We start from the raw sequence: 25062 nt of genomic DNA, 5'->3' as shown, positions 1-25062 counted from the left end.
GGCAGAGGCTTTAACCCACTGAGCCACCCAGGCGCCCCGATTTTCTGTGATTCTAATTAGATATATCCATCCTTCCATTTTTGGGTCATGTACTTGTCTACGCTGCCTCAAATCCGCCTTGCTGGTTTTGGCCGTTCCTAACTCCCCCACTAGGAGGCAGCACGGCACCGTGAGAAGAGTGGCAGAGGCCCTGGTCCGAGCTGCCACTGGGAGCTGTCTGCCCTTGAGCAATTTACTTACACCCTTAATCTCCCCCAATCCTAGCTTCCCCACCCCCACAATTTTGCAGGCTGGTAAGGGGGAAATCTAGCCGCATCGGGCTCTCTGCTCAGCAGGGAGCCTACTTTCCTTCCTCTCTCTCTGCCTGCCTCTCTGCCTACTTGTAATCTCTGTCAAATTAAAAAAAAAAAAAAAAAGCTTTAGATTTACATTTAGATTACATGAAGTAATGTATGTAAAGTGCCTGGCATGTATACAGTAGGTGCTCAATGGTTGTATACACCTCCTGTAGTTGTCCTTAACCACAAGAATGCCTTTATCCTCCTGGGGACATTTAACAATATCTGGGGACATGTTTGGTTGTCACACTTGAGGGAGTGGATTCATCTAGTGAGTAGGGTCAAGGATGCTTCTAACCCCTGCGATGTGCAAGACAGCCCCCCAACACAGAATTATCTGGCCACGTTGTCGCTGGTGCTGAGGTCAAGAAACCCACAATCAATTACTCACAATTGATTTTGAGCTCCAAGAGGGCAGAAAATGTGTCTTCATTTCTGTATCTTCCCTGGGACACGTCATGGTGCGCAGTGAGTTAGTGAGCACAGGGTTGAGTTGAAAGGTAGGTAGAGGCAAGAGGTGGCATGGAATGGAGGGGGAGAGACGGGGAACTGAGGGTGTCAAACCAAAAAGACTAATTGTCATAGAGTGGGGTCACGCACCTAACTGCATTAGCCTGGGAGCTTCCTGAGAGATGAATTTAATTTGCAAAACCAAAATCACTTCTAAGCATCCTCATCAGATTGCCTTAAATGCTGGTGCTCAAGGGAACCCTTTGAGAGCTTTATAGAATGAGTGTCCCCCTTCAGAGCCTCTGCCTCAGGACGTCACAATAGGCTGGACTGGCTGAGTCAGGAAATTCTCTGCCTCCTACAAATCTCAAGAATGTTGTGTTTTCTTTCCACCAACTTGCTCCCCAGACCCTGGCCACTCTTGGTAGAACCAAATGGTGAAACCATCTAGAAGTCCTGTTCCTGGACAGCCGTGGACCAACTGGCAGAGCATATCAGGGGATGGAGACAGTTATTTTTGACTATGTGATGTGCAGTCACATGGACGAGGGCCTGGCCTTGTCCCATGTGAATCTCTAGAAGGCAGAGCATCCAAACAGTCCTGGTGTGAGGCATGCTGGGTCCTCAGAAAGGCTGCCCAGCAGGGCACACCAAAGGTTCTCATTACGCCATGGGGACTGAGGGGCAAATCTTGGCTGGGCTGGTCCAGTAACTGAGGTGGGGGTGGGAGTGGGGGCGCAGCTAATCCTGTGGGCAAGGCCCTACAGAGGACGAAGTTTGGTTGTAGAATCCCTACTGCCCTAGGTGGGCAGGGAGATTGTATGCGACAGCAGCCCAGTGTGTGGCCAGGCAGAGTGGGACATTCAGGGAGCAGGGTATTTGGGAAGTGGGGGCCATTAGACAGCATAGGAGACGGTCCTGGGTTCAAATCCCAGTGCCTCTCCTTACTGGCAGCATTCATTGCATAAATAGCCTTTGAGTTGGGCCGGGAATTGTTGGCTCCCAAGTGGGAGACAAACACAGACGATCCGGAAACCGTGTGGCAAGGGCAGCGCTGCAGTCATTGGAGGCATCATGAGAGCCCAGAGGACCAGCCCCTAACCTGGGCATGGGGAGGCAGAAGTGGGGGCCTTCCCAGCAAGGTCTCCTGGGAAGGGTTAGGTACAATCTAAGGGCCTGGTTGGCCAGAGGGGGTCATTTTGTGTTTATGTAGTGAACTTAAATTGACCCTATGCAGTAAACTTAGATTGACCCTGCCCCTCCCAGAGGAACTTACTTGCAAAGCCCAGATACAAGGGCGGGTCAGGCCAGGTGAAGACAACAAATCAGTGGGTCACGCATATATCTCCTGGGGTAAATTGAAATTCAATTGGCCACGCGTGTGTTACCTAGCAGTTTTTTTCTGTGTGTGGCAGACTTAGAAGGACTGTGTAGTTTTCTCTGTATATTGCAATCTCATTGGCCACCTGTGTATAGCCCGGCTAAACTACCGCTATAAAAGTTAGTTTGTGAGGCTGGGAGGGGTTGCCTCTTTGCAAGAGACGGCCCTGACCGGTCAGTTTAATTCTCGATGCTTGGCGCGAAATAAACCTTTGCTTGACCTTCGCTTTGTATCAGTCTCGCTCCTTTGATTACAGACCCTAACAGGTACAAAATGGCGGCAGAAGGTTCTGGGCCAAGAGAATAGTGTGCATCAACTCAGGAAGGTTTTCTTTAGAGGTGTTAGAAGGCTTTTGGTTTAAGTAGCAGAAAACCCAGCTCAAAGTGTCTCTCACAAAGGGAATTTATGGGCTCATGGAATTGAGAAGTCCCAACTGTGGGTTTTGGGTGAGGCTCTACCCAGTAGCCAATGCTATAAGCTATAGGCTCCTCCCTCTTATTTCCGGTAGTGGGTGCTCTTTTCCCATCATTCTTGGAAGAAAAGAACTCCTTTCCCAGGAGCTTCCAGCCATTTTTACTTCTGTATCACTAACCTGGATCGGTTCACTTGTCCATCCTCAAGTAATTGCCCTGACCAGGCAGTGGCTGTACCAACAGGCGTAGCCATTCAGGGTTCCCTCAGGAGCTGGGTATGTGCCTCTCTGAGTGTGCACATTTGTGTACGTGTGTCGGTCCCACCAAAATGCATGATTAAGAAATTCTGGTAGGAAGAGATCCCAAGAAGAGCGCCTGCAAATGTCCACGGCAGCCAGCATTTACTGAGTGCCCACTGCATGCCCAGCTCTGTGCTTTGATCTACATGCACCGTTTAACCCCCTCGATGCTTGGAGGAAGGAGTCATCATCTCTGCTTTACAGATGCTGAAAGGAGGGCTTAAGTCTAAGGAACAAGCAAGTGGGGATCTGGGATTTGGACCCTGGGTGTATTAGGGAGAATGCAAGGATGACACCCAGATTTCTGGCTGGCGCATGGATAGATGAGGTATCATCAGCGGGATGGAGAATACAGAACAAGGAGAACAGCCTTGGTGGGGGTAGGGGGGAAGCTGAACTCATTTGGTCGCATGGTGTTTCAGGTGACCTTGACACCTCGAGGACTAATCCAACAAGCTTTTGAATCCATGGGCTGGATGCCCAGCGGGGAGGATTCCCTGGAGAGACTGAGCCATTGGCACCTGGGCAAGAATCATGAAGAGTAGAGCAGTGGGCCCAGGATTAAGAACTGGGGAGCCCCCTTATTAAAGGGGTACAGGGGGCTAAAGGATCCCAGGAAGGCAACCAGGAAGGAACATCAGAAAGGGGGAAGAGGAAGCCAGAGAGGCTGAGTGAGTGCAGAGAAGGGATGCCTGTCCCTGCGTCAGACACACCACGTGAGGGAATGGAGGGTGAGGCCTTGGCCGTGACGATGATGGCTCACACTTCTGAGGCTCTCCCGATGCTCTGGGCTCTGCTCCAAGTTCTGAGTGCACTCACAACCACTACGGAGGCCTGTCCCATGAAGATCTTCATCTCGCAGATGAGCATGCCAGGGAAGGACTTGGGCAAGGGCTGGGGAAAGACCTGATTGGGGCACTTGAGGTATCGATGATGACCTCTGCAACCCACGTTTCTTTGGGGTATCCTCCTTCCTCTGGAAGATCTAAGCTAATCAGTGTATTCTACCCAATCCCCTCCCCTAGTCTCACCAATTGGTCCGGAGATGATTGCATGACTTTATCTAAGTCACTGAGATGCAGACTCGGGACTTTTCGGGAGAGGAGCTGTTTCTTTTTTCTTTCTTTTTTTTTTTTTTTTAAGATTTTATTTATTTGACAGACAGAGATCACAAGTAGGCAGAGAGGCAGGCAGAGAGAGGGGGAAGCAGGCTCCCTGCTGAGCAAAGAGCCCGATGTGGGGCTCGATCTGGGATCATGACCTGAGCCGAAGGCAGAGGCTTTAACCCACTGAGCCACCCAGGTACCCCGAGGAGCTCTGTTTCTTCTGCGCTAAGTACACAAGAAGAGATGCTGTGAGGTCTGGAGCTGCTGCAGCCATCTTGCAGGCATGAGGATTATGGCTGTCTTGTAACAGGGACAACATGAGACTGGAAGTGGAGCTGAGCTGAACTGAGCAGAGAGCCGGATGACAATGTGACACTGAGCTCCACCTCAAGCTGGACCTGAAGCCTTTACTGTTACTAAGCTAACCTCTTAGCAAGTCAATCAATTTCTTCTCTGCTCTATTCATTTGGGTTGGCTTTCCTGTCATTAATTGAAAGCAAACTGTCTGTCAGTCATCTTGTGGTCACAATTAGGCTGTGTAACAAATCACCCCAGCAGCCAAAGCAATTGAGCTCATGAGACTTGACATGTTTAGGCTGAACTTGGCGGGGAAGCTCTCCTGATCTTGGCTGGGCTCACACATGATGATGGGCTGGGATAATAGGAACAACCAGGCCACATGCCGAGGCCACGGTGGCAATGACTTGTGCCCCTGTTGATGATTTGTCTCTAGAAGCTGTCAGCAGTCTAGGATACGTGTTTGAAAGGTGATTTGTGGTACTGACGTAGGGTTGGACTTTTTCTGCAGAAGGACAGGGTTACAGGAAATCAAGAGCACGGGAGAAGTCAGGTTGGGGGCGAGTTGTCCCTCAACTTCAGTTTATGTGATTCTTCCTTGAGATTAGGTTCAAGCCATGTTTTTTTTGGCGGGAGACCTCAGAGGTGACGGGAGGTCCTTCCCAGAGTCTCACCTGCCTGTCTGTGTTACTGTCCCTCTCCTCTCCCATGCAATCACTGGCTGGCTGACAGGCTGGTTCTTTTTGTGCTGTATCCTTTCCTTTGTCATCCGGATATCCAGGTCAGGCCCCAGCAGGTGGGCGGGTCCTTGCAGTGGATGGCCACGTGCCGCTGGGCAGGAGAACCCAGCCATTCAGTGGAGCCCGAATCAAACTGTGGAACTATCAGCAAATAAATTGCTACTTTATTAAATTTCAGGATGGTTTGTGTAGAAGCAATAAATATTTGGGAGAGTAAACTAAGACATAAAACTTAAACAATTATTGTAATTTAAAGGAGTGCTCTTTCTGGGGCACCTGCGCGGCTCAGTGGGTTAAAGCCTCTGCCTTTGGCTCAGGTCATGATCCCAGGGTCCTGGGATGGAGCCCCGCATTGGGCTCTCTGCTCAGCGGGGAGCTTGCTTCCTCCTCTCTCTCTGCCTGCATGTGATCTCTGTCTGTCAAATAAATAAAAGTTTTAAAAATTAAAAATTAAAAAAAAATAAAGGAGTGCGGTTTTTTGCTGTAACTGAGCTTCTGGGAATTCACTAGAACGGTATGGGAAGGGCCAAGGGTGGGCCAAGGGAATGGGAAGGGCCAAGGATGCAGCCCAGGGGGCTGGCCCAGGCAAGGCCTTTCACTGCTTTGAACTGTAACCAGATTTGTGGACGTTGCATGATTTGGGGTGCCTGGGTGGAGACTCCCAGTGAGCTCTAGGATGACGGGCCTTCAGAATTTGGGGCTCAAGCCCAACCTGGAAAGCAACCACAGGAGTGCCTCGGTGATCGCTGCTGCCCACAGGGGCCACTGCTGCTCTTGTCTCCCCAACACGATGGATTTACAGGCTGCAAAAGCATTTCACTGTATTTTCTGTTTTCCTCCAGATGCACTAGAGCTTTCTATGGACCAATTTTATGGACAGGAGGTTGAATCTAGAGGGAATATGCATCCCCTCCAAGGCCACAGAGGCTGCCACTACTCCCATGCCTGCTGGATGACTGGGTGAGGGAGACACTTGTGCCCGACGCTCCCAGACAGCACAAGGCCAGCTTCCTAGGCTCTGACGGCTGCACGCCAGCCCTCACCTAACTGCTCTGAGGGGTGCTGACCTGCCGCTGCTCCCTTTGGACTGTGCTCCCCCCCGATTGCAGGGACTGGCTCCATGTGCCCTGAGCCGGCACGGTGCCTGGCTTGGTTAGGAGCTCGGATGGTGTTTGAACCTGAGGACGGGCATCACCACCATCCTCTCCCTCTTCTGCATGTCCACACCCCTTCCAGCCTCCTCCCTCTCCTCCCCCATGAGTGCCGATGCAGGAAGGGCAGCATGGCGTTCACCGCCTTATTTAATGTGTCCAAGACTCCCTCCGCAGCTGTGCAGTGGGAAAAATGGGGAGGGGTATCTTTTAGCCTAGAGTTTGGCACCAAATAGGCACTTAATGTCAGGAAATGTCTATGATGAGGATGATGCACTCTGGGACATGATTTGAGGTTATAAACTTACCTCAACGGTTGGGGGTCACCATCACCCTCTTTTGGCTCCGTGGGTTGTCTGCATCTCCTCCACTCTCCAGTAATCCTGCAATCCCTGCAAATCCCGCAATCCTCACCGCACCTACCCTGAGCACCTGCAGCAGGCACCTTCCCGGGCTTTGGGAGTGTGGCTGGAGTCCAGGCGTCTGAGTTAGTCATGTGGGTGCTCAGGGGACATTAGCCCCTGCTACGGCCACCGACACTGGCTCTCTTCCCTATCTCCAGCCTTGGTGTCCCCTTCTAACAGGGTGGCTGTCCAGCCACCCCACAGGGACCGAGGCAGGGTTTAAAAGTGTGCTTGCTCCCACCATCTCTGAGGCTTTCCTTAGAAAATACCCAGAGGGTTCCTCCCCCAGGACAATACAATTATCTACGGGTCCAGAGGAAGCCTCCAGGAAGCCCCCACTTTCCATGGTCCCTGGCACCATCGGAGCACAAGTCTACAGGAGAGACACTGCCACCCTCACCTGCCCCAAGGGACTGGCGACAGGACCAGTGCTGGGGATCCAGGTGCGGTCCCCCTTCTGCCTGCAAGTGGCCATGTGACCTTCGAACGTCTGATGGGGGCACGCAGCTGGTTCAGTAGGTGGAGCATGTGACTCTTGCTCTTGGGGTTGTAGGTTCGAGCCCCTTACCGGCTGTAGAAATTACTTAAAAAATAAAATCTTAAGAGGAAAAAAAGGAACCTGTGACAGGCATAGAGGGGAAGAGCACTGAGGTGGGAGTGTTTGTCTGGATCCCCTGAGCAGAACTAGGGGGACGACGCCCCTCTGGGCAGAGACAGCAGAGCCTTCATCTAGAGCTCTAAAGCTCTACTGGCCCACCTGGGAGGGTGGGTGTCACCAGTCCTGGGCCCACTTCTTTCTGCAGCCCTCTTTCCAGCACTTTCTGCTGTCCAGCGTTTCCACCAGGTGTGGGTGGAGTGGGGGATGTTCCTGGGGTAGCGTGCGCGCGCATGTGTGGCGCATCCCTCAGTGAAGGGACTCCGCATGTCCCCGCACCCCGCTGGCCCAGCCCTGGCGGCGAGGTGGTCTTTAAGAACCAGAACCACTCCCTTGCACCCCTCCCTGACCCAGAGTACCCCCAAATTTGCCCCACATGTGCACCTTTAAGACTTTGTAGCTGCTTTTATTATTAATATTATCTTTTCCTTTAAGCATCCCTTTAAGGGTGAAATGAAATCCAACCATTTACAGAGAAAATGATTTCAGAATGTACATATTGATTTTCCCTTACAAAAAAAATAATACTATTATCATTGGCGTCCTTAAATTATACATTTCCCAGGGCCTCCTGCCTTCTGCTTGGAGAAGTCCCGTCTCCCCTCCCCGCCTGCCACCTTTGGCCCCAAAGCTCTCCCAAGTCCACCCCTATGAACCTGCCTCTGCAAGAGGACATGACCTGTGGGTGGGCAGAGCCTCCTGAGTCTAGAGGTCACAGGGCCAGTGGTTCCCAGGGAGACACCTGCTGACAGTGACAGGGTGAGCAGTATGCCCACACTCCCATTCACAGTTTGGTTTCCTTTCATACTGGGGGAGTGGCCCAGGGCTCCCCTGCCCCCCGAATTTCCCAGTGTATGATGTGAGTGTAAGTGAAACTCTTCAACCCCGTCTTGCCCCCACCCACCCCTCTGATGGCTGCCCTCTCCGCCCAATGACCAGGTCTCCCCTTGGCAGTGACCATGAATATGTTCTGGGTCTGAGAGGGAAGGTGGGGCCTGGTAGGTCTGAGCTCCCCACCTTCTCCTTCCCTTGCCCTGGAGCTGGTGAACTGGAAGCCAGGGACCCCTGCCAGCCTGGGGAGGGGGCATCCCCAGAGCAGCTGAGGGTGCCAGGGGCATGGATGAGGAAACCCACCCTGGGCTGGGGCTCAGGCCTGATTCAGGAGCCCCCGAGACTGCCAGCCCAGGAGATGAGCGAAGGTGGCTAGGAAGGCAGGCCCTGGTAGACATTCTGACCGCCTTTGCCACTTTTGCCTCTTTGTTCAGCTTCAAGAGGGACTGGGAGGGGGGCTGCTATCACTCCAAGGGAGGGGTTCCCTCGGGGGACACCATGGACCCCCTTGCGGAGGGAGAGTGGAGGCCACAGAGCACCCTCCACCTGCTTCCTGTCTCCCCACCAGAGTTGCTCAGTAGCCTGCTCCCTGGAAGACTGCGCCCACGCCAGACATTTCCTGGGACAGAGCTGTGGCAAAGGAGACACCCCTCTCTCTTGGCCCATCAGGAAATCCCAATAAGACATCCAGAGCAAGTCCAGGCTGGAGGCTGGGTGGGACGGGATGGGAGGATATGGCTGGGACCAAGATGGGCTGGGGAGGTAGTGAGCTCTCAGCTGTTCAGCCCTCAGGTCAGGAGGACTCTCATTCCTTGGACTGAAAGACAGACAGACAGACAGACCCCCACACCCCCTTCAGCCTTGCTTTCTCGGCTCCCCAGAGGTTTTCTGCCCAAGTCACTTTGGAGGAGCTGCAAGGAGGTGTGGCCACAGGCTCCGGGTCCTGGGGAAGGGGAGGCCTGGGCCCTGCCCCTACATCCATACAGAAGCCTATATTTACAGGGACACCCCAATACAGACACGTACAAATACACACCAAGCATGCACACATGCCCATAAATACACACACACACACACGCACAAACATGTACCGTTCCACAGGCAGGCTCTGCATCCTGGCATCGCTGGGTGACCATCTACGGGTGCCTCGGGAGTGGGGAGTATCACCACTCCTATAACCACAGGCTCTAACTGCCCCCCAACCCTGGGCTGCAGTGAGTGGGGGCAGGAGCGGGTGCTCTTAGGAGCTCTGAAGAGACAGTAGGATCCTAGGACTGCGTTAGTCATTCCTACACTCTCTCCCCATCCCCCACCCTCTGTGCCAGAGACGCTCCTTGTCTCCTGTCTCCATTCTCTCCTCCTTCCTTTACTAAGAGAACTCTTAAGTTGAGGCTGGGCATGTGGCTGAAGACGACTATTCCCAGCTTCCCTTGCAGCTACTTGTGACCGTGTCACTAAGACCTGGCCAGTGAGATGCGATCAGAAGTGCCGGAGTGACGGGCATGTGCTTCTCTTGCTGTTCTCTGCTTCCCCTGTGCTGGGATGCACATGTGATGGTGGGAACCGAAGCAACCATTCTATCCAAAAGTGGAAGGTGCATATGAAGGAAAGCAGAGCTGCCTTACTGGATGTGGACCATCGCTCTCTAGACAGTTAAGCTAGAAACAAGCTTGTCTTGCTTAAATTACTGTATTCTGGGGTCTCTTAATTAGAGCAGCTTAGAATCTAACCAATACATCCCCTGCCCTCAAGAGGCAAAGAGGAATGAGATGACATACAGCTGGCCTTCAAGTCCCTCCTGGGCCCAGGGCAGCCCTGTGGGCCTTCCTGACTCTAGCCAGCCCCAAGGAGGGGTGCAAGGGTGATCCTACCAGAGATGGTGGGGAGCTGGGGTTGTGGGTTTCAGTGGGAAGGGGTGATGGGGAACCATCTCCTTCCCCGCGCCCCCTCCCAGGCCCAACCTACTGGGCTGGCTGATGGTCCAGCCTCTGGCTCCCATCCCACCCTGAGAACTGGACTCTTCGCCTTGCCACAAGACAGCAACATAAAAAGAAAAGAAGGAATGTCAAGGCCAGATTTGGAACAAAAATAAAGACTCCTTGCACTTCTGCAGAACCCCGCCTATCCCACAGGTGCTGTCGAGCATGGGGGGGGTGGGACACGGACTATGGGCCAGATTTCTCGGCTCCTTCTGGCTCAGCTCTCCCGAGAACACTGCAGTTCTTCCCAGCTGGCTGCTGTTTTTCCTCCCCTCCCGCCCTGGTGTCTGTCCCCTTTTCCTCCTGGAGCCAAAAGCATCTATTTACAGAGCCCCAGGACCTCCTGGCACGTCCACTTCTCCGCTGCAGGTCCAAAGCCCCCAGTGGCCAAATGGTAGGTTTCTTCCTGGCAGGGGCTGCAGCTCCCACCTGCTGGCCCTGGGGAGCTCCTGCAGGTTCCCTTCCCCACCCTGCCCACCCTCCCTCACTACCCAGCAACCACCATGCACACTCCACCAGCACCTCCCGGCCACAGGGCTCTTGGGAGTGCGAAGGGCTGGGCTCCCCTCTCCTGATGGGGAAGGACGTTTTGTGAGCTCACAGGCCCAACCCCGATTCACAAGGGCCTGAGTAGGGAAGACTCCTTCACCCATCCACTCCCGGTCTTCTCAAGGACCAGCCAGACGGCAGAGGGAGGCAGGAAAACATCAGGAGGGGCAGCTGCCAGCCCCCGCCCTGCCCCTGGCCCTCTGAGATCACGCAGCCTTAGCCTTCAACCACATCTGATTTGCCCCTGGCGGGGGGCCTTCCCTCGGGAGCCCTGGGCCGCCGCCCACCTTCCGCCGTGCTCCTGGGCTCCTGGTAGGGGTTGTCCAACAGGTAGCGGAACTGGGCGTAGTTGCTGAGCAGGTACTTCGGGGCATACATGTGCTCACTGGGGTCGGCCGGCGGGTACTCCTGCTGCGTGCCGTCAAACCAGCCCCCGGTGCGGATCAGGCCCCGGATGTAATTGAGGTCCCGCTTGTCCTCGTAGTCGCCCCAGCGGGGGAAGTCGCCGTTCTGGGCGGACACGAGCTTGAAGTAGATGCCCTCGGGCGTGAAGCACCAGGAGCAGTGCCAGCCGGCGAAGTGCAGGGGGCTGCCGAGCGACCACTGCACCAGGATGTGGCCCGTGCGGTTCTCGTACTGCCGGAAGTTGGGCATGGTGTAGTACTGGCGGCGGCGCAGGCGGATGCCGTCCAGCCCGTACACCGTCTGCAGCATGTCCACCGTGCAGCCCGACACCACCTCCAGGGTGCCCGGCTGCTTCCAGAAGAAGCCGTACAGCGACTTGCGCATGTGGAAGGCGAACGGCTCCGTCCAGCCGTCGTACAGCTTGAGGAAGAGCACGCCGTCGCGCGCGGGGATCTCGTCGGCGTCGTCGATGATGAAGACGTCGTCGGGCCGCAGGTTGCGCAGGCGCGACACGCCGTCCTGCGTCAGGAAGGTGCGCAGGTAGTCGTCGGCGATCCAGCCGTCCTGCCGCCCGCCCAGCGGGAAGTGGTCCAGGAAGACGTAGAGCACCTTGTGCCGGATGTACTCGAACGTGCCGTTGGTGAGCATCTCGCGGAACTTGAGCGGCCGCGGCTCCCCGTAGGCCGTGAAGTTGGACTCGCACACCACGAAGGCGTCCACCACGTCGCCCAGCTCGTGGAAGCGCACGTCCAGCAGGTCGAACTCGTGGTTGATGTTGATGGCGTTGATGACCCGCCGCGGCACCTCGCGGGGCACCAGGCGCTCCTTGGTGGGCAGGTTGGAGTACTGCACCACGGTGGGCACGCCGCAGCTCGGCCCGTGCCAGCCCGGGAGGCACACGCACTCCACCCACTTGCGCCGTGGGCCGCGGGGCCCCGGGCGCTCACGGGCGCTCAGCAGGTGCCGGGCCGGGCCCCGGGCGGAGGAGCCGTCGGCCCCCTCAGCCTTCTCCTCGGGCCGCCCCGAGGAGGGCTTCTCCAGCATCTTGGTGCCTGGTTTGAAGCAGACGCCTCCCGCCTTGGTGCGGACGAAGTACTCGGTGGTGTCCTCAGGCAGCACGAAGTCCATCCGGTGGAGCTCCTCGCTGGCCTTGCTTGGGGACAGCGGCTGGAGCAGGGGCGAGTGGGAGTAGAGCGGCGTTCGCAGCAGGTCGGGGCTGCCCGGCTCCGGGCTGGCCTGGGGCGTGACAGGGGCATTGTTCCAGAAGAAGCTGGACACGAGGTTCGGGCTGAGGGAGGCCAGTTCTCGGGGGAAGGTGACATAGGACAGGGTCTTAAAGAAGTGCAGGAAGGAGATGAGGCACAGGCCGGCCATACAGAACATGAGAAAGAGCTTGTAGCGTCTCATCTTCATCCTGCAGGAAGAAGGATAGAGCACACAAGTCAGGGGTCTGCAGATCTGGGTGAGGAGAGCCTGAGGCCCCTCTCCTAAGGGAGGGAACTGAAGGGGGCCTTTGCTGCCACCGTGTCTGTGAATGTCCTGGCTGGTGCCTGCTGCCCCTTCAGGAAGTCACCTCCTGATCCCCAGGAGGCCAGCCTGTGAGTCCAACTTGCTGTACCAAGTACCCTGCGGTGGTGAGGCATCAAGGAAATTCCCCTCCCGGCTCAGGACCACCTGTTCCACAGCCCTTCCCCTCAGTACCAGGTCACCACACCCACCCGGCCGTCTGCAGCCTGATCCTCCCCACCTGGCCTGCTTACCCTGACCAGACCAGTTTCATGGCTAGACTTTGCACTAGGAACAATGCAGCCTGGGAAAAGCCCAACTCTGCAGCCCAGAACCCGCCCCAAGGGAGGAGCAGAGTGGGCTGCAGGCGCCCTGTGTGGTTCCCCTCCCTGTCCTGCCCAGGGTGCTTTCCTCTCTTTTTCTCTCCTTTTCTTTCTTTCTTTCGTGCAAATGTTGACTAATCTTTTTTTTTTTTTTTTAAGATTTTATTTATTTATTTGACAGAGAGAGATCACAATTAGGCAGAGAGGCAGGCAGAGAGAGAGGAAGGGAAGCAAAGCAGGCTCCCCGCTGAGCAGAGAGCCCGACGAGGGACTCGATCCCAGGACCCCGAGATCATGACCTGAGCCGAAGGCAGCGGCTTAACCCACTGAGCCACCCAGGTGCCCTAATCTTTTTTTTTTTAAGATTTTATTTATTTGAGAGTGAGCAAGAGCTCATGATCAGGGGAGGGGCAGAGGGAGAATCAGACTCCCCGCTGTGCAGGGAGCCCAATGCAGGGCTCGACCCCAGGACCCGGGGTTCCTGACCCAAGCCAAAGGTAGATGCCCAACTGACTGAGCCACCCAAGCGCCCTTAACAAATCTTTTTAATTCCTTTTCACTGAAAAAGTTCATAGGCCTCAAGGAAACACATTTAATTCGGACATATTTATTATTTATTTATTTATTTATTTATTTATTTATTTTTGACAGAGAGAGATCACAAGTAGACAGAGAGGCAGGCAGAGAGAGAGAGAGAGAGAGGGAAGCAGGCTCCCTGCCGAGCAGAGAGCCCGATGTGGACTCGATCCTAGGACCCTGAGATCATGACCTGAGCCGAAGGCAGCGGCTTAACCACTGAGCCACCCAGGCGCCCCTAATTCGGACATATTTAAAAGAATAAGTAGGGGCGCCTGGGTGGCTCAGTGGGTTAAGGCCTCTGCCTTTGGCTCAAGTCCTGATCCCAGAGTTCTGGGATCGAGCCCCGCATCAGGCTCTCTGCTTAGCCGGAAGCCTGCTTCCCTCCTCTCTCTCTCTGCCTGCCTCTCTGCCTACTTGTGATCTCTGTCAAATAAATAAATAAGTCTTTAAAAATAAATAAATAAATAAATAAATAAAAGAATAAGTAAAGTTCCCCTTCGTTATCCCTTTCTAGATTGATCTCCAGGCATAACAGTTTGATCTCTTTGAGGTTGTTGCTGGTTTCATAAGCAGTATTTCTGTTCTTGATTTCCTATTTTTCATAAATATTATCATATTGGACACTAAGTACAATCAAGTTGTTTTCCTCAATCAATGACAGATTAAAGAGATTTTCGTATCAGTAGTAATAAATCCACCATTTCCTTTTAAATCCCACACCATAATCCACGATTCTTTTGAATGAATCACTCTCTATTCATGAGTGACTCATGAGTATAACCATTCTTTCTATTCACTTATGCAGTTTGATTTATCAATTAGCTTATGGCTGTGGAGGTGGAAAGCTTTGTATATTGTTTTTTTTACAGTTTAAGTAAACTTCCTATTGTAGCATATTCGTAGTGTATCGGGAAAGTGGCAGAGATGGTACAGAGGGTTCTTCTACACTCCTCGTCTCCCCCACGGTTAATATCTTATACCACGATAGTACATTTGTCAGAACTTGAAAACCGAAATGGCCACGTTACTATTAACTAAAGTCTCTACTTCATTCACATGTGCTGTTTATCTCATGAATGAACATGGGGGCAAGGACGCACTTCTGACTGCTATCGTCCAGCTCGCTTTGCCTAGAGCCCAGGCAGGTGGGCCGGCGGCCTGGGAGGCTACACCCACGGGCCCAGGTAGGACCACTGACTTGGTTGGATGATCTATTGAGTCTCGGGAGGGACTAGAACAGACCCTGGCCTTTGGCATCTGGTGTTTTCATCTTCCCTTCCATAGATCCCCATGAGTAAGGCAATATCCTTCCACATAGAACATTTTTTCCCTTCAAATGTTCCTTTCTGTGGCCTTCTCTTTACTTCTCTTTGGGTCATTTGGGTGCCTTGCTACCATACTCTCCCCTCCACTTCCTAACTCAGGACAGCAGGGGAGAGTGGAAACACGCACACTTGGCTTCAAACTTCTGTGACCCTCAGCAAGGCTCCTCGCCATTCTTTTTTACTTGACAGAGAGAGATCACAAGTAGACAGAGAGGGAGGCAAGAGAGAGGGGAAGCAGGCTCCCTGCTGAGCAGAGAGCCCGACGTGGGGCTCAATCCCAGGACTCTGAGATCATGACCTGAGCCAAAGGCAGAGGCTTAACCCACTGAACCATCCAGGTGCCCCAAGACTCCTCGCCATTGTAAACCTCAGCGTCTACACCTGTGAAATGGGTACAGCGTTCCCAGTGGACAGCAGGTGCTCAATAAACTTCCATATTTTCAAGGCTAAAAGATTCCAACATCATTTCTTTAAGCTATATGGTCCTAAGGCACAGAATCATGAAATGTTTGATCTAGAACAAATTTTAAGAACCACCTTTCCTGATCTTTTAATTTTACAGAGGATGAAACCAAGACCTACAGGGCTTTAGGGACCCACTTGATGTTATAAAACTGGGGCAAGAACCTGTGTGGACTCCCGTGTTCCATCCCCTTCCCGGCTCATGTCAGTGAGGAGTCCCGAGTAAGGTGGTGAGGAACAGTGGAGTGGCCACCAAGCCCGGGGGCCAGGGTACTTGGGCTATCAGATCCGAAGGGACCCACCTCCTCCAGTGTGAATGCCCAGCCCTCCAGCTGACTGCCAGCAGTCAGGCAGCACAATCCGGAGTGGGGTCTAATGTCAGCTGTCCCAGGGCAGGCGGGGTGGAGGGCACCACTAGTCTCCACTGGCTTTTGGGAAGGCAAGAGGGAGGGGCTCCTCTTCGGCCACATATGCAAGTAGGTCTTCCGGCCTCCTCTCCCTATAATGGATCCCAGCCCTCCTCTGGCAAAGTGAGACCAAGCAGACCAGGCCAGCGGGGAGAATGGAAGGGCAAGAAGCCCGATAAAGATGGGTAGACGGGACTTCCTACTGTGGCAGAGACCAGGCATCAGGCAACACTGCAGACGGAGGTCAGCACAGCAGAAGCCTCCAGACTGACCCACCAGCAGGCCCCGAGGACCTAGTAAAGGCAACCCTGACCCTTCTGGAAGGCCCTTTCTTCCCACCTGGAACCTGCCTCTACGGAGCACACCCCAATCCTGTGCTCTGTGGAGCACACCCCAATCCGTGGGGCTGAACTGGCCCTGACCTTGGAGGGTGGGGCCAGGCTGCCGCTCCCACTCACTCCCCCAGCAGCAGTGGCCCTGCTGTGCGGGAAGGGCCCCCCACAGCCCCTCGGGGGGTCACCCTGACCACAGCTGTCCCTGGCTTCCCGGCCAGGCTGGCTTTCAGGATCTGGTTACACCTGGCCGGATGTGCCCTTCCGGAGGACAGACTCACCAGTGCCTGGGATCTCCCTTTCACTGGGCTTTGGATAAGGCCCCAGCCTGGCTTGCTGCAGAGAATCACGGAAGTGTGTGCGCCCTCCCTCATTGCTCGGGCTGTTTAGAAGACGCCGAAGCACCTGGTGGTTGGCCAGGAGCCAGTCACTGCCTCACAGACCAGATTTTCTGGGACACCTTCATTTCAGCTTCAGTCTTACTCCTCTGGGCCCGATCCCTTATCTTCATATATTTCAGTAAGTGCTTGAAATACATTTTTTTGGGGGGGGGCTGAGCAACATCTAAGTAGGAAACTGAACAAGTGAGGCACTGGTTCCTGAGGTCTCATCCATCTCCCATCCCCCCCCGGGAGGCTACGTAACCACCCATTTTACAGATAGGAAAAATGGAGACTCAGAAAGATGACGAGGTTTTTCTGAAAGGCCGCCTGACAGTTCTGTTTCGTGTGTCTGCCTCCTCCCTCCCCGCTTACAGCTGAGATTGTAGCCATCCAGGTGGCCCAGCTGTGGCTAAATAAATCCGTGGAGCCCAATTAGGCCCAGCTGCAGACTTTCTACCTCCACTGTAAAGCTTCCTCGAGAACCCATCAGGTGTAACAACAAAGCTGACGATCACTGATGCTTACAAGCCAATGACTGTCCCGAACACATTCCACACTAGACCTCACTGAATCCTCAACACGAAGCGGGTACCACTGTTCATCCCCATCTCACAGCTGGGACACGAGGCCAGAAAGGTGACATAACTTGCCCAGTGTCACGTAAGTAGTAAAGGTCAGACTCTGTGGGGTCCCCAGAGAGCTTTCATCCAGTGGCAAACCTGCCCTGCCACGCTCAACCCAATACCCACAAAGAGTCTACCGGCGACCAGTGAAGACAGACCAGTAGATGGAACAGCCACCGTCACACCTGACCCACACAATACCCCCAGAGGGTGTCAGCTGACCCTTATCATCCACTCACACAGCACTACCTATCAAGAGCCCGCTGATAGACACCGTGCTAGGCCCGGGGAGGCCAGGAGACAAGGCAGACGAGGACCCCCACCTCCATGCAGCATACACAGCGGTGAGCAGGACCAGAGCCTGCGATCAACTAGAAATAAAGGAGTCAAGAAATACCACACGTGAGAAAGAGTCGTGCTCCAGAAAAAAAAGCTGGGGAAGGGCTAGGAGGTAGATTGGGGGTTCAGTGGCAAACAGGGTGCTCACCACAGGCCTCCCTGAGAAGACAGAGACTTGAAGTCCAGGGGGCAAGGGAAGAAGGTTCTGGGCAGAAGGGACAGCCAAGTGCTCAGGAGGGAGACAGGCAGGGTGGGCCCAGATCACGCAGAGGCTGGGGCCACGGCAGGAAATGTGGCTTTCAGGATGATTCTGGGCAGCGGAGGAACATGACCCGACTTTGGTCCGCACACACTCACTTGGGCTGCTCTGTTGCGAGTACGCGGTTGCCTGCAGGGTGGAACAGGGAGCGCTGCGAGGAGGACCCAGTACTGTCCAGGTGTGCCAGGGGAGGCTTGAACCACGGTGTGGGGTGGCGGGGGGTCGAAAAGTGATCAGGTTCTGTTGGATTTGCTGAAGACCTGGACGTGAAGTGTGAGCAAGGAGTCAGGACCCAGAAGGACGGAGAAGCCTCTGACTGCGGCGGAGCCACCCTCAGCAGCCTTCACGGAAATGGTGAACGGGGGAGCTGGGCTTGAGTCAGGCGGGGTCTGCAGGTGCTCGCTCTCACCCTCAGGCGCAAACCCTCCCAGCAGAAGCGAACACTGAGGCTGAGTGAGGGGCGTGGCCAGTCATCTTGCAAGCTAATGGCAGAGCCTGGCTGTTGACTTTGGTTCTCTGGATCCAATCTCATGTCCTTTCTATAGTATGCTTGGTCTAGAAGCGTCACAGGATGGATGGAGGTGGGGGTGAGCAATGCTTTGGATCGGGCATGCCCCTGTGGGCTCTGGGAGGAGGAGCTGGCTTGGGGGGGGCACTCCAGCTCACCATTCTCTCCCTGCCACTCCTGCTTGCTAGCAATGCATTAGCTAGCCCCCCATCCCCACGCCCAAACACTCAGGACCCAAGTCCGGTTGTGGTGGCCAGGACCTGCCTGGAGAAGCAAGTCTAGCTGAGGAAGGACTTAGGGTCTCTAATGGGCTCGCCCACTGCCCTCCAAGGCATAGGCAGGCAGCTCCCTGAGGACGAAACCCCTGTCCAGGTCCCTCCTGCTGCTGAGGATGACCTTGGGCAGCTCAGAGGCCATACTTAGGCCCTTACTCATCTCAGTAAAATTCACTATTTCTCCAGTGCCTGCTTTGTGTCAGGGCTGGCCTCTCTTGAAACCAAGAGGCTTCTGCCCTGGATTAGGACCTGGAAGAACCATACTGAGCTCTGCCAACACCCTTCCTGAAGCCCGCCACCATCAGCCTCTGGGTTTATATCACCACTGTCAACCTGGACCTCAAGAGACTTGGCCTCTCTGAGCTTCGACTTCCCTGTCTATAAAATGGATATAATCATTCCTGTCCTGCCTGCTTCAAATGAGACACCAAATCAGAGAGACCAATCCGTAGCTCTGCCCTGTTCCCAATACTCGCCATCCTGAGCTCACGTCCCCTGACCTCTGTCTTCCCAGCTGGAATACCAGCTCCCCGCCGCAGGGAGCTGTACACAGCAGGTGCTCCTCAAAAGCACCCCGCTTTGCCGTGGGCCTCCTCTGTGTGCTCACCATCACTGCTGCGCACACAGACTCTGGAATGAGACCGCAAATCCTGGCTCTGCCATCTCCTGCCTGTGTAACCTCGGACAAGTTCACAACTTTCCTCCTTTTCTTCATCTATAAAACGAGGGTTTAATAAAATCCATGTAAAGTGCCTGGTGCATAGGTGACTACAAAATAAATTTTAACTCTTCTTACTCTTATTGCTAGATCCCAGCCTGGCAGAGAACCTTCAGGTGGGGGTGTGGTAGGAGTAAAGGCTTGGAGGTGAGCTCCTGGCAAAGCCAGGGCCTTGGTGGGTGCTGTCCTGTCTCAGAGGAGCAAGGAGCATGGCGTGGGCTCAGCAAGTGAGGCCTAGGCAGAACCTGAGCCTGATGGTGGAGGGGCTGGGGCAGGGCACCCTGCTTCTGGGGGTGCCGGGGAAAGGAGGGAAAAATTTCAGGGCTTCTAGGAGCCTGCCCCAACCCCTCACACATACTCCATGAGTTATAACCATCCCAGGGGCCTGGGTCTCCTACATGAAGTTTGGGATGGATGGGCTTGGTGCTTCCTGGTAGCAGATAATCAGGGATGGGGGAGGCTATAGCTGAACCTGACCCAGGATGGTGGCAGGATCAGCCCACCCTGGGCCTCCTCTTCTTGTGCTGACTTGTGGCTGTCACCACGCCCTGGAAGGTGCCCCTCCTTCCCTCCCTCTTCCTACTGCTTCCTTCTCCTGCTTGTGCAGTCTTCCTTTGGGCTCTGCTTAGAAGGCTGATTGGGTGAGGGAGGAAAGCAGATGAGCCCGAACCCCACAACCCATCCATGATCTCAGGGTCAGGGCACAGGCTGAGTCCAGGGGTGCGGCTCTTGACCAGAGAGGACAGGTGGTCCCTGGAGATCACAGGCTATGATTGTGGGCCTGGCCAGGCTGGCAGTAGTCTCGTGGATGGCAGTAGCCTCGTGGATGGCAGTAGCCTCAGACACACCCTGACAGCGGTCATCAGAGAGACGGCAGGCTCCTGTGGAGCTCTCCATGGTCCTGAGCTATCCTGCGCTGACCAGGGTCCTAGCTCAGCCCTGGGAATACCCTCCACCAGCCTCTCACTGCCCCCTGCCAGCCTCCTCCATGGTTCAGTAGCTCATGTCCTAATGGCCACTTCCCCTGCCCACCATACTCTGGCCCCCTTCCCAGCCTGCCTCATGACACCTGATCCCTGGTGTCCTCAGTTCTTGAACAGCCATGGGGCACTCAACTCCTCCACTGAGAGAGAGAAGGGATCAGCTGTGGTCTGTGCCCAGCAGCAAAGGGGTCTGACACCTAGCAGGTGCTCAGAATGCTCTGAAAATGCCTTGGGGGAAATCTTGGAGGTGCACAGCTCACCTTATCTCCACTCTTGGGCAGGAAATGGTCCATCTACAAACCCCAGCCTGGGGGCACCTCTGAATGCACCCCCCTCCACCTCTCCACCAACTAGTTCATCTGCTTGAAAGGGGATCTTGATTTTGAGCTGAAGTCTGCCTCCCTGTGTTCATCTCTACCCCATTCTAGTCTTATCCTATGTGACCCAAAGACCTTGCCCATCACACAGGGAAGGCATGGTAGCTGCAGTGTCAGTTCTGAACACTGCCTCTGACCTTGGCAAGTTATCCTACCTTTCTCAGCCTCAGTTCCTTCTCTGTAAAATGGAGATATAACAAATGAATTAATCCACGCAAAGGACTAGTAACTGTGCCTACGCACACAGTAGGTGCTCAATGAACACTGGCCTTCACTGTCACTGGAAATCAGGAAGATTTGGTTTGAAGCTCAGACCTGTAATCTACTGTGTGCCCTCAGGCAAATTACTTAGCCTCTCTGGGCCTCAGTCTTAGATGCAAAAGGAAGATACCCTCTGGGCGCCTGGGTGGCTCAGTGGGTTAAGCCGCTGCCTTCGGCTCAGGTCATGATCTCAGGGTCCTGGGATCAAGTCCCACATCGGGCTCTCTGCTTAGCAAGAAGCCTGCTTCCCTCTCTCTCTCTCTCTGCCTGCCTCTCCGTCTACTTGTGATCTCTCTCTGTCAAATAAATAAATAAAAAATCTTTAAAAAAAAAAAAAAAAAAAGGAAGATACCCTCTCTCCCTTGCAGTCCTGTGGGAGAGATGGATGAGCCATGGTTTCAAAGCATCCTGAATGGAGCCCAGCACTTGGCAGATGGTCTAAAAATGCCTGTTTCTTTCCATTTGCCCTTCCTGCCAGGCAACCAAATGCAGACGACATGACTGAACATGCCAGGCCTTGCTCTTGGCCAGTTTTGTTAAAAGACTGAGCCAATTGGAACGCTGCTTACTACTGACTGGCCCCCATCACCCTATGGGGCATTCTCAGTGACTCATCTGGCTTTCAGAGCCCAGGGAATCTGGAGGCCCACAGAGGGTCCAGACTCCTTTCCTGGGGTCTGAAAGGCCACAGAGTAAGAGCATTGTCCAAATCCTCACCCCAGGCCGGTGCCCCTGCTAAGTGCCCATCTGGCCTCTGCTGACCAAGTCTTAGGGCCACCCATTCCAAGCACGCTGGGCTGGTAGAAATTCTTCCTTCTGTTGATCTACATCAGCCTCCCTGGAGCTTCTGCTACTGTTTCCGGGTCCCCTCTTGGGGTCAGGCAAAACTAGTCAGCGCCTGAGGAATCAGAAGACTCTGAGGCTAGGTGAGAGTCCTTCTCATGTGAGGTTCCACGATCCCACACGGAGAGACCGGCGGAGGCGGCAGCTACGGAGTCTGACAAATTCCCGAGTTCCGGAAAGATGCAAGATAAACAACGATGTTGTGTTTATTTCTTTAGCTCTCATCATTTCCCTCGGCTGCTGTCCATCAGGCAGAGCTCCATAAGGGTCAAGCCATATGCGGGGGTCATCCCACTGCCAGCATATCGTCCGGGCTCCTGGCAGACATTCCCCAAGAAAACGCAGTGTGCCAGGTGCTGCCCCTGCACCAGCTGGAGAAATCAGGGGCCCATTCCTGGGGCCTCCCCAGAAGAAGGTATGTGAGTCTCCATTTTGTAAATGAGGACATGGAGCTTCGAGGTTAAGCTACTCACTCAGCCACACAGGGCTTGTGGTAATGAAGCAGATGCAAACTGAGATTCCCCAAGCACCCTGCACCTGGTGACCGGTAGACGTGGGGCCCAGCGGGGCTCTGAATTTAGGGTTTCTGCCCCAGGCTAAACACGAACAGCTTGGCTGAGGGAGATCTGATGTACCCTGACCCCCAGTCCCCAGGACTTCTACTCCCCAGCACATCCCGGAGAGAAGTCGGCCCAAAGGGCCAGACCTGGCCAAGAACCCCAGTTGCCCAGGAACTGTGAAATCCTGGCAAACCTTGTTCACCGTGGGGCAGATGGGAGCTGCTGCTGCTCCCATCCACAGATAAAGGACACCAAGGCCTAAAGGAGAGGCACAGCTACACTGGGAGCCAGCTCTTGGACCAGCCAGATGGGGTGCCCACGCCATTCCCTTGGGCACTAGGATCTGGGCCCTACTCTTTCTGCTGGCTTAGCTGCAGGGCAGGGGCTGGCTAAAGCTTCAGCCCAATGCCCATGCTCTGGAGCTCCCTCCATGGCAAACCCCCCCTCCAACCAACTCATGTGCCCTGGCCTGCTCTCCTTCCTCCAAATCCCTCCCCACTCTGCCAGACGCCAGCGGCCTGAGAACTTGCCCACAGAGCGGTTAGCATGTGCCTGAGAAAGTTGGTTCCCAAGGCTGGGATCTGCCCTCGGCTCGCTGGGGCCTCCTCCTCTTTCCCCACTGGTCATGGGCCCACTGAGGACATCAGTGTCTGGTCCCCAGAGGCCCACAGGTAGTGAAGACATAGAACACTGCCACCAGCTCAGAATGTCCTAGTGGACAGTGCTGGAGGCTAAACAGATTAGTCCTGCTCAGACATCAGCCAGTGGGGCGGGTGTGCCCTAAAGCCTGCAGCGGCTCCCACTGTCCAGCACTGAGGCTCACTGCTGTTGTGACCCCTGCCTCCTGAGATGGGCCCCTACCTTGCCTTATTCATGTTAACGTCTCGGCCACCGCTCACCACACGCTTAGCTATGCACCAGCTGGCAGCATATGTTTTACATACACTTGACCCTCCCAGCCGTCCTTGGACGGGGGACTTACTATCCTCACTTTACAGATGAGGAAACCAAAGCTCAGAGCATTCCTCTGCTCACCTGTGCACACCCATGCGGACTCCACTTCGGGGGGTGGGGGAGGAGGTACCACTGGCTTGAGCCCCAGACCCTGCAGGCTCTGAGTGCAACAACACCATCAGCCCGTGCCCGAGGGTGGCCAAGAGCAGCTTCCCGAGCCCCCGCAGCAGCACGCTCTGTGACGGCGGAAAGAGCCAGGTTGCACTGTCCAGCACCCCAGCCGCTAGCCCCATGTGGTTACTGAGCCCTTAAAATTGACTGGGAGATGAAGCAACTAATTTATAATTTAACTTGATTTAAATTTTAGTTTAATAGGCACACATGCGGGGCGCCTGGGTGGCTTAGTGGGTTAAGCCTCTGCCTTCAGCTCAGGTCATGATCCCAGGGTCCTAGGATCGAGTCCCACATCGGGTTCTCTGCTAAGCAGGGAGCCTGCTTCCCCTCTCTCTCTGCCTGCCTCTCTGCCAACTTGTGATCTCTGTCAAATAAATAAATAAAATCTTTAAAAAAAAAATAGGCACACGTGCTAGCTGCTACTGAACTGGAACACGCGGGTTTAGACAGGACTGTGGAGGAGGGGGCTGGGAGCTGCAGGAAAGGTGGGGCTGGCTCGGAGGAGGAGACAGCGGGACCAGAGGGGACGGTGCTTATCCAGACAGCAGTGGTACGGGAGGCAAGGTGGCGGCCTGGGGCATCCAGCCTGGGACCTAGGGCCCGGGTGGGGAGCAGCGGTGTTCTGTGGTGCAGAGGCTCCTTAAACACTGGGTGACAAAGGGAGGGAGTGGCTGGTGGGACCCAGCCTCAGGGGCTAGAGGTGGGCTGGAGGTGGGATGTGGGGAGAGTCTGGGAAGGAGGAAAGGGAGGAGCAGAGCCACAGAGGAGCTGAGCCCAAGCCGGGGATGGGGGGTGGGGTTGGCGGTGCTGGGGGGTGCTGGACACGACCTGAGGGGGCAGGCACCTGGGCCTCCCTGTGCAGAGGCAGCGGGAGGAAGCAAGGTGGAGGCAGGTGTTTAGGTCCCAGAGCTGCAGCGAGGATCTCATGTGTTTAAACGGTCTGTTACACTGCCTGGGAGAGTAACGACCCGACCACCAGGCAGGAATCAAACAGGATCTGCTGAGGGGCAGGACAAATGTCGGCCACAGGAGAGACACTGAGGCATCTGCGGAGGAAGCGGGGGCTCTGGTGGGCGGCTCTGGGGAGGGAAAGAGGGGAAGATGCAGACAGACCAACGCACCATGGAAAGGGCACTGTGCGCACTGAGAACAGGTGTCCCCAAACCAAGTTCTGGGGAATCCCCAGGGCACTCCTGGAACCAGACAGATGACGACAGGGAGAGGTCGCGAAGCCTGGGTCAGCCCCCCACAAACAATCAAAAAGAGGTGCTCTCAGCTTTTCGATTTCATACAGTAGAGTTTCTCCTAAGATTTTGATTATGGAAAAATTTCTATACTGAAAAAAGACCCAAAAACCCAGCAGGGCGGAGGTGGACGTGCATTTCAGAAGGGCCACCAAGGCTCTGATGGCCTCACACACACAGTGGGGCTTGGGGGGACGGCCATGCCAAGGGCGGGCCATGGCTCTGGCCTGCCTGTGTCCCTGCAGTGGTCCAGAGAGGGAATGTGGATGCGTCCCAGCAGGGGTGCCGGGCCACCGGGGCACAGGTGGGAGGAGTGGGTGGCGGCCACCCAAGCATGACAGCAGCCACTGAGCCAGAGATCGCATCTCCTCCAGCCCCTGCTTCTGCCCTGTCACAGGAAACCTCCTCAGCGACTGGCCTTGTCCCTGGCCCCATCATTCCATTCCCACACTGCGATTCTCCGAGTCAGGCTGACCCTGTGTTCCCGGCACCCAGCATGAGGCTGGGCTCAGACATTCTGTGAATGTCTGCGACAAGCCAAAGGGATGAGCACTAAGGTGGAATTTCAGGCCCAGGATATGGCTGTGTCCCTGTCAGCAGGGCCCCGTAGAGTCACGGATTTACCGGAG

The 25062-nt window shown here is 54.9% G+C and overlaps 1 protein-coding gene across 7 annotated transcripts in view; it reads right to left on the bottom strand.

Annotated features, from left to right (window-relative positions):
- MGAT3 (beta-1,4-mannosyl-glycoprotein 4-beta-N-acetylglucosaminyltransferase) overlaps positions 1-25062 on the bottom strand; it is a 66364-nt gene that overhangs the window by 15435 nt on the left and 25867 nt on the right. For 6 of the 7 annotated variants that reach the window (XM_047740216.1, XM_047740215.1, XM_047740218.1 and 3 more), the window contains one exon: positions 7620-12412. In XM_047740216.1, the coding sequence (XP_047596172.1) occupies positions 10810-12411 (1602 nt within the window). In that variant the 5' untranslated portion in view covers position 12412 and the 3' untranslated portion in view covers positions 7620-10809. Of the gene's footprint in view, positions 1-881; positions 888-7619; positions 12413-25062 lie in introns of those variants that run through there. The other variant, XR_007129301.1, reaches the window with a different exon arrangement.

Source organism: Lutra lutra, chromosome 8 (assembly GCF_902655055.1).
Source record: "Lutra lutra chromosome 8, mLutLut1.2, whole genome shotgun sequence".
Lineage (NCBI taxonomy): Eukaryota > Metazoa > Chordata > Mammalia > Carnivora > Mustelidae > Lutra > Lutra lutra.
Note: the sequence above shows the minus strand (reverse complement) of the source record. Positions and strands in the feature narration are given on the sequence as shown.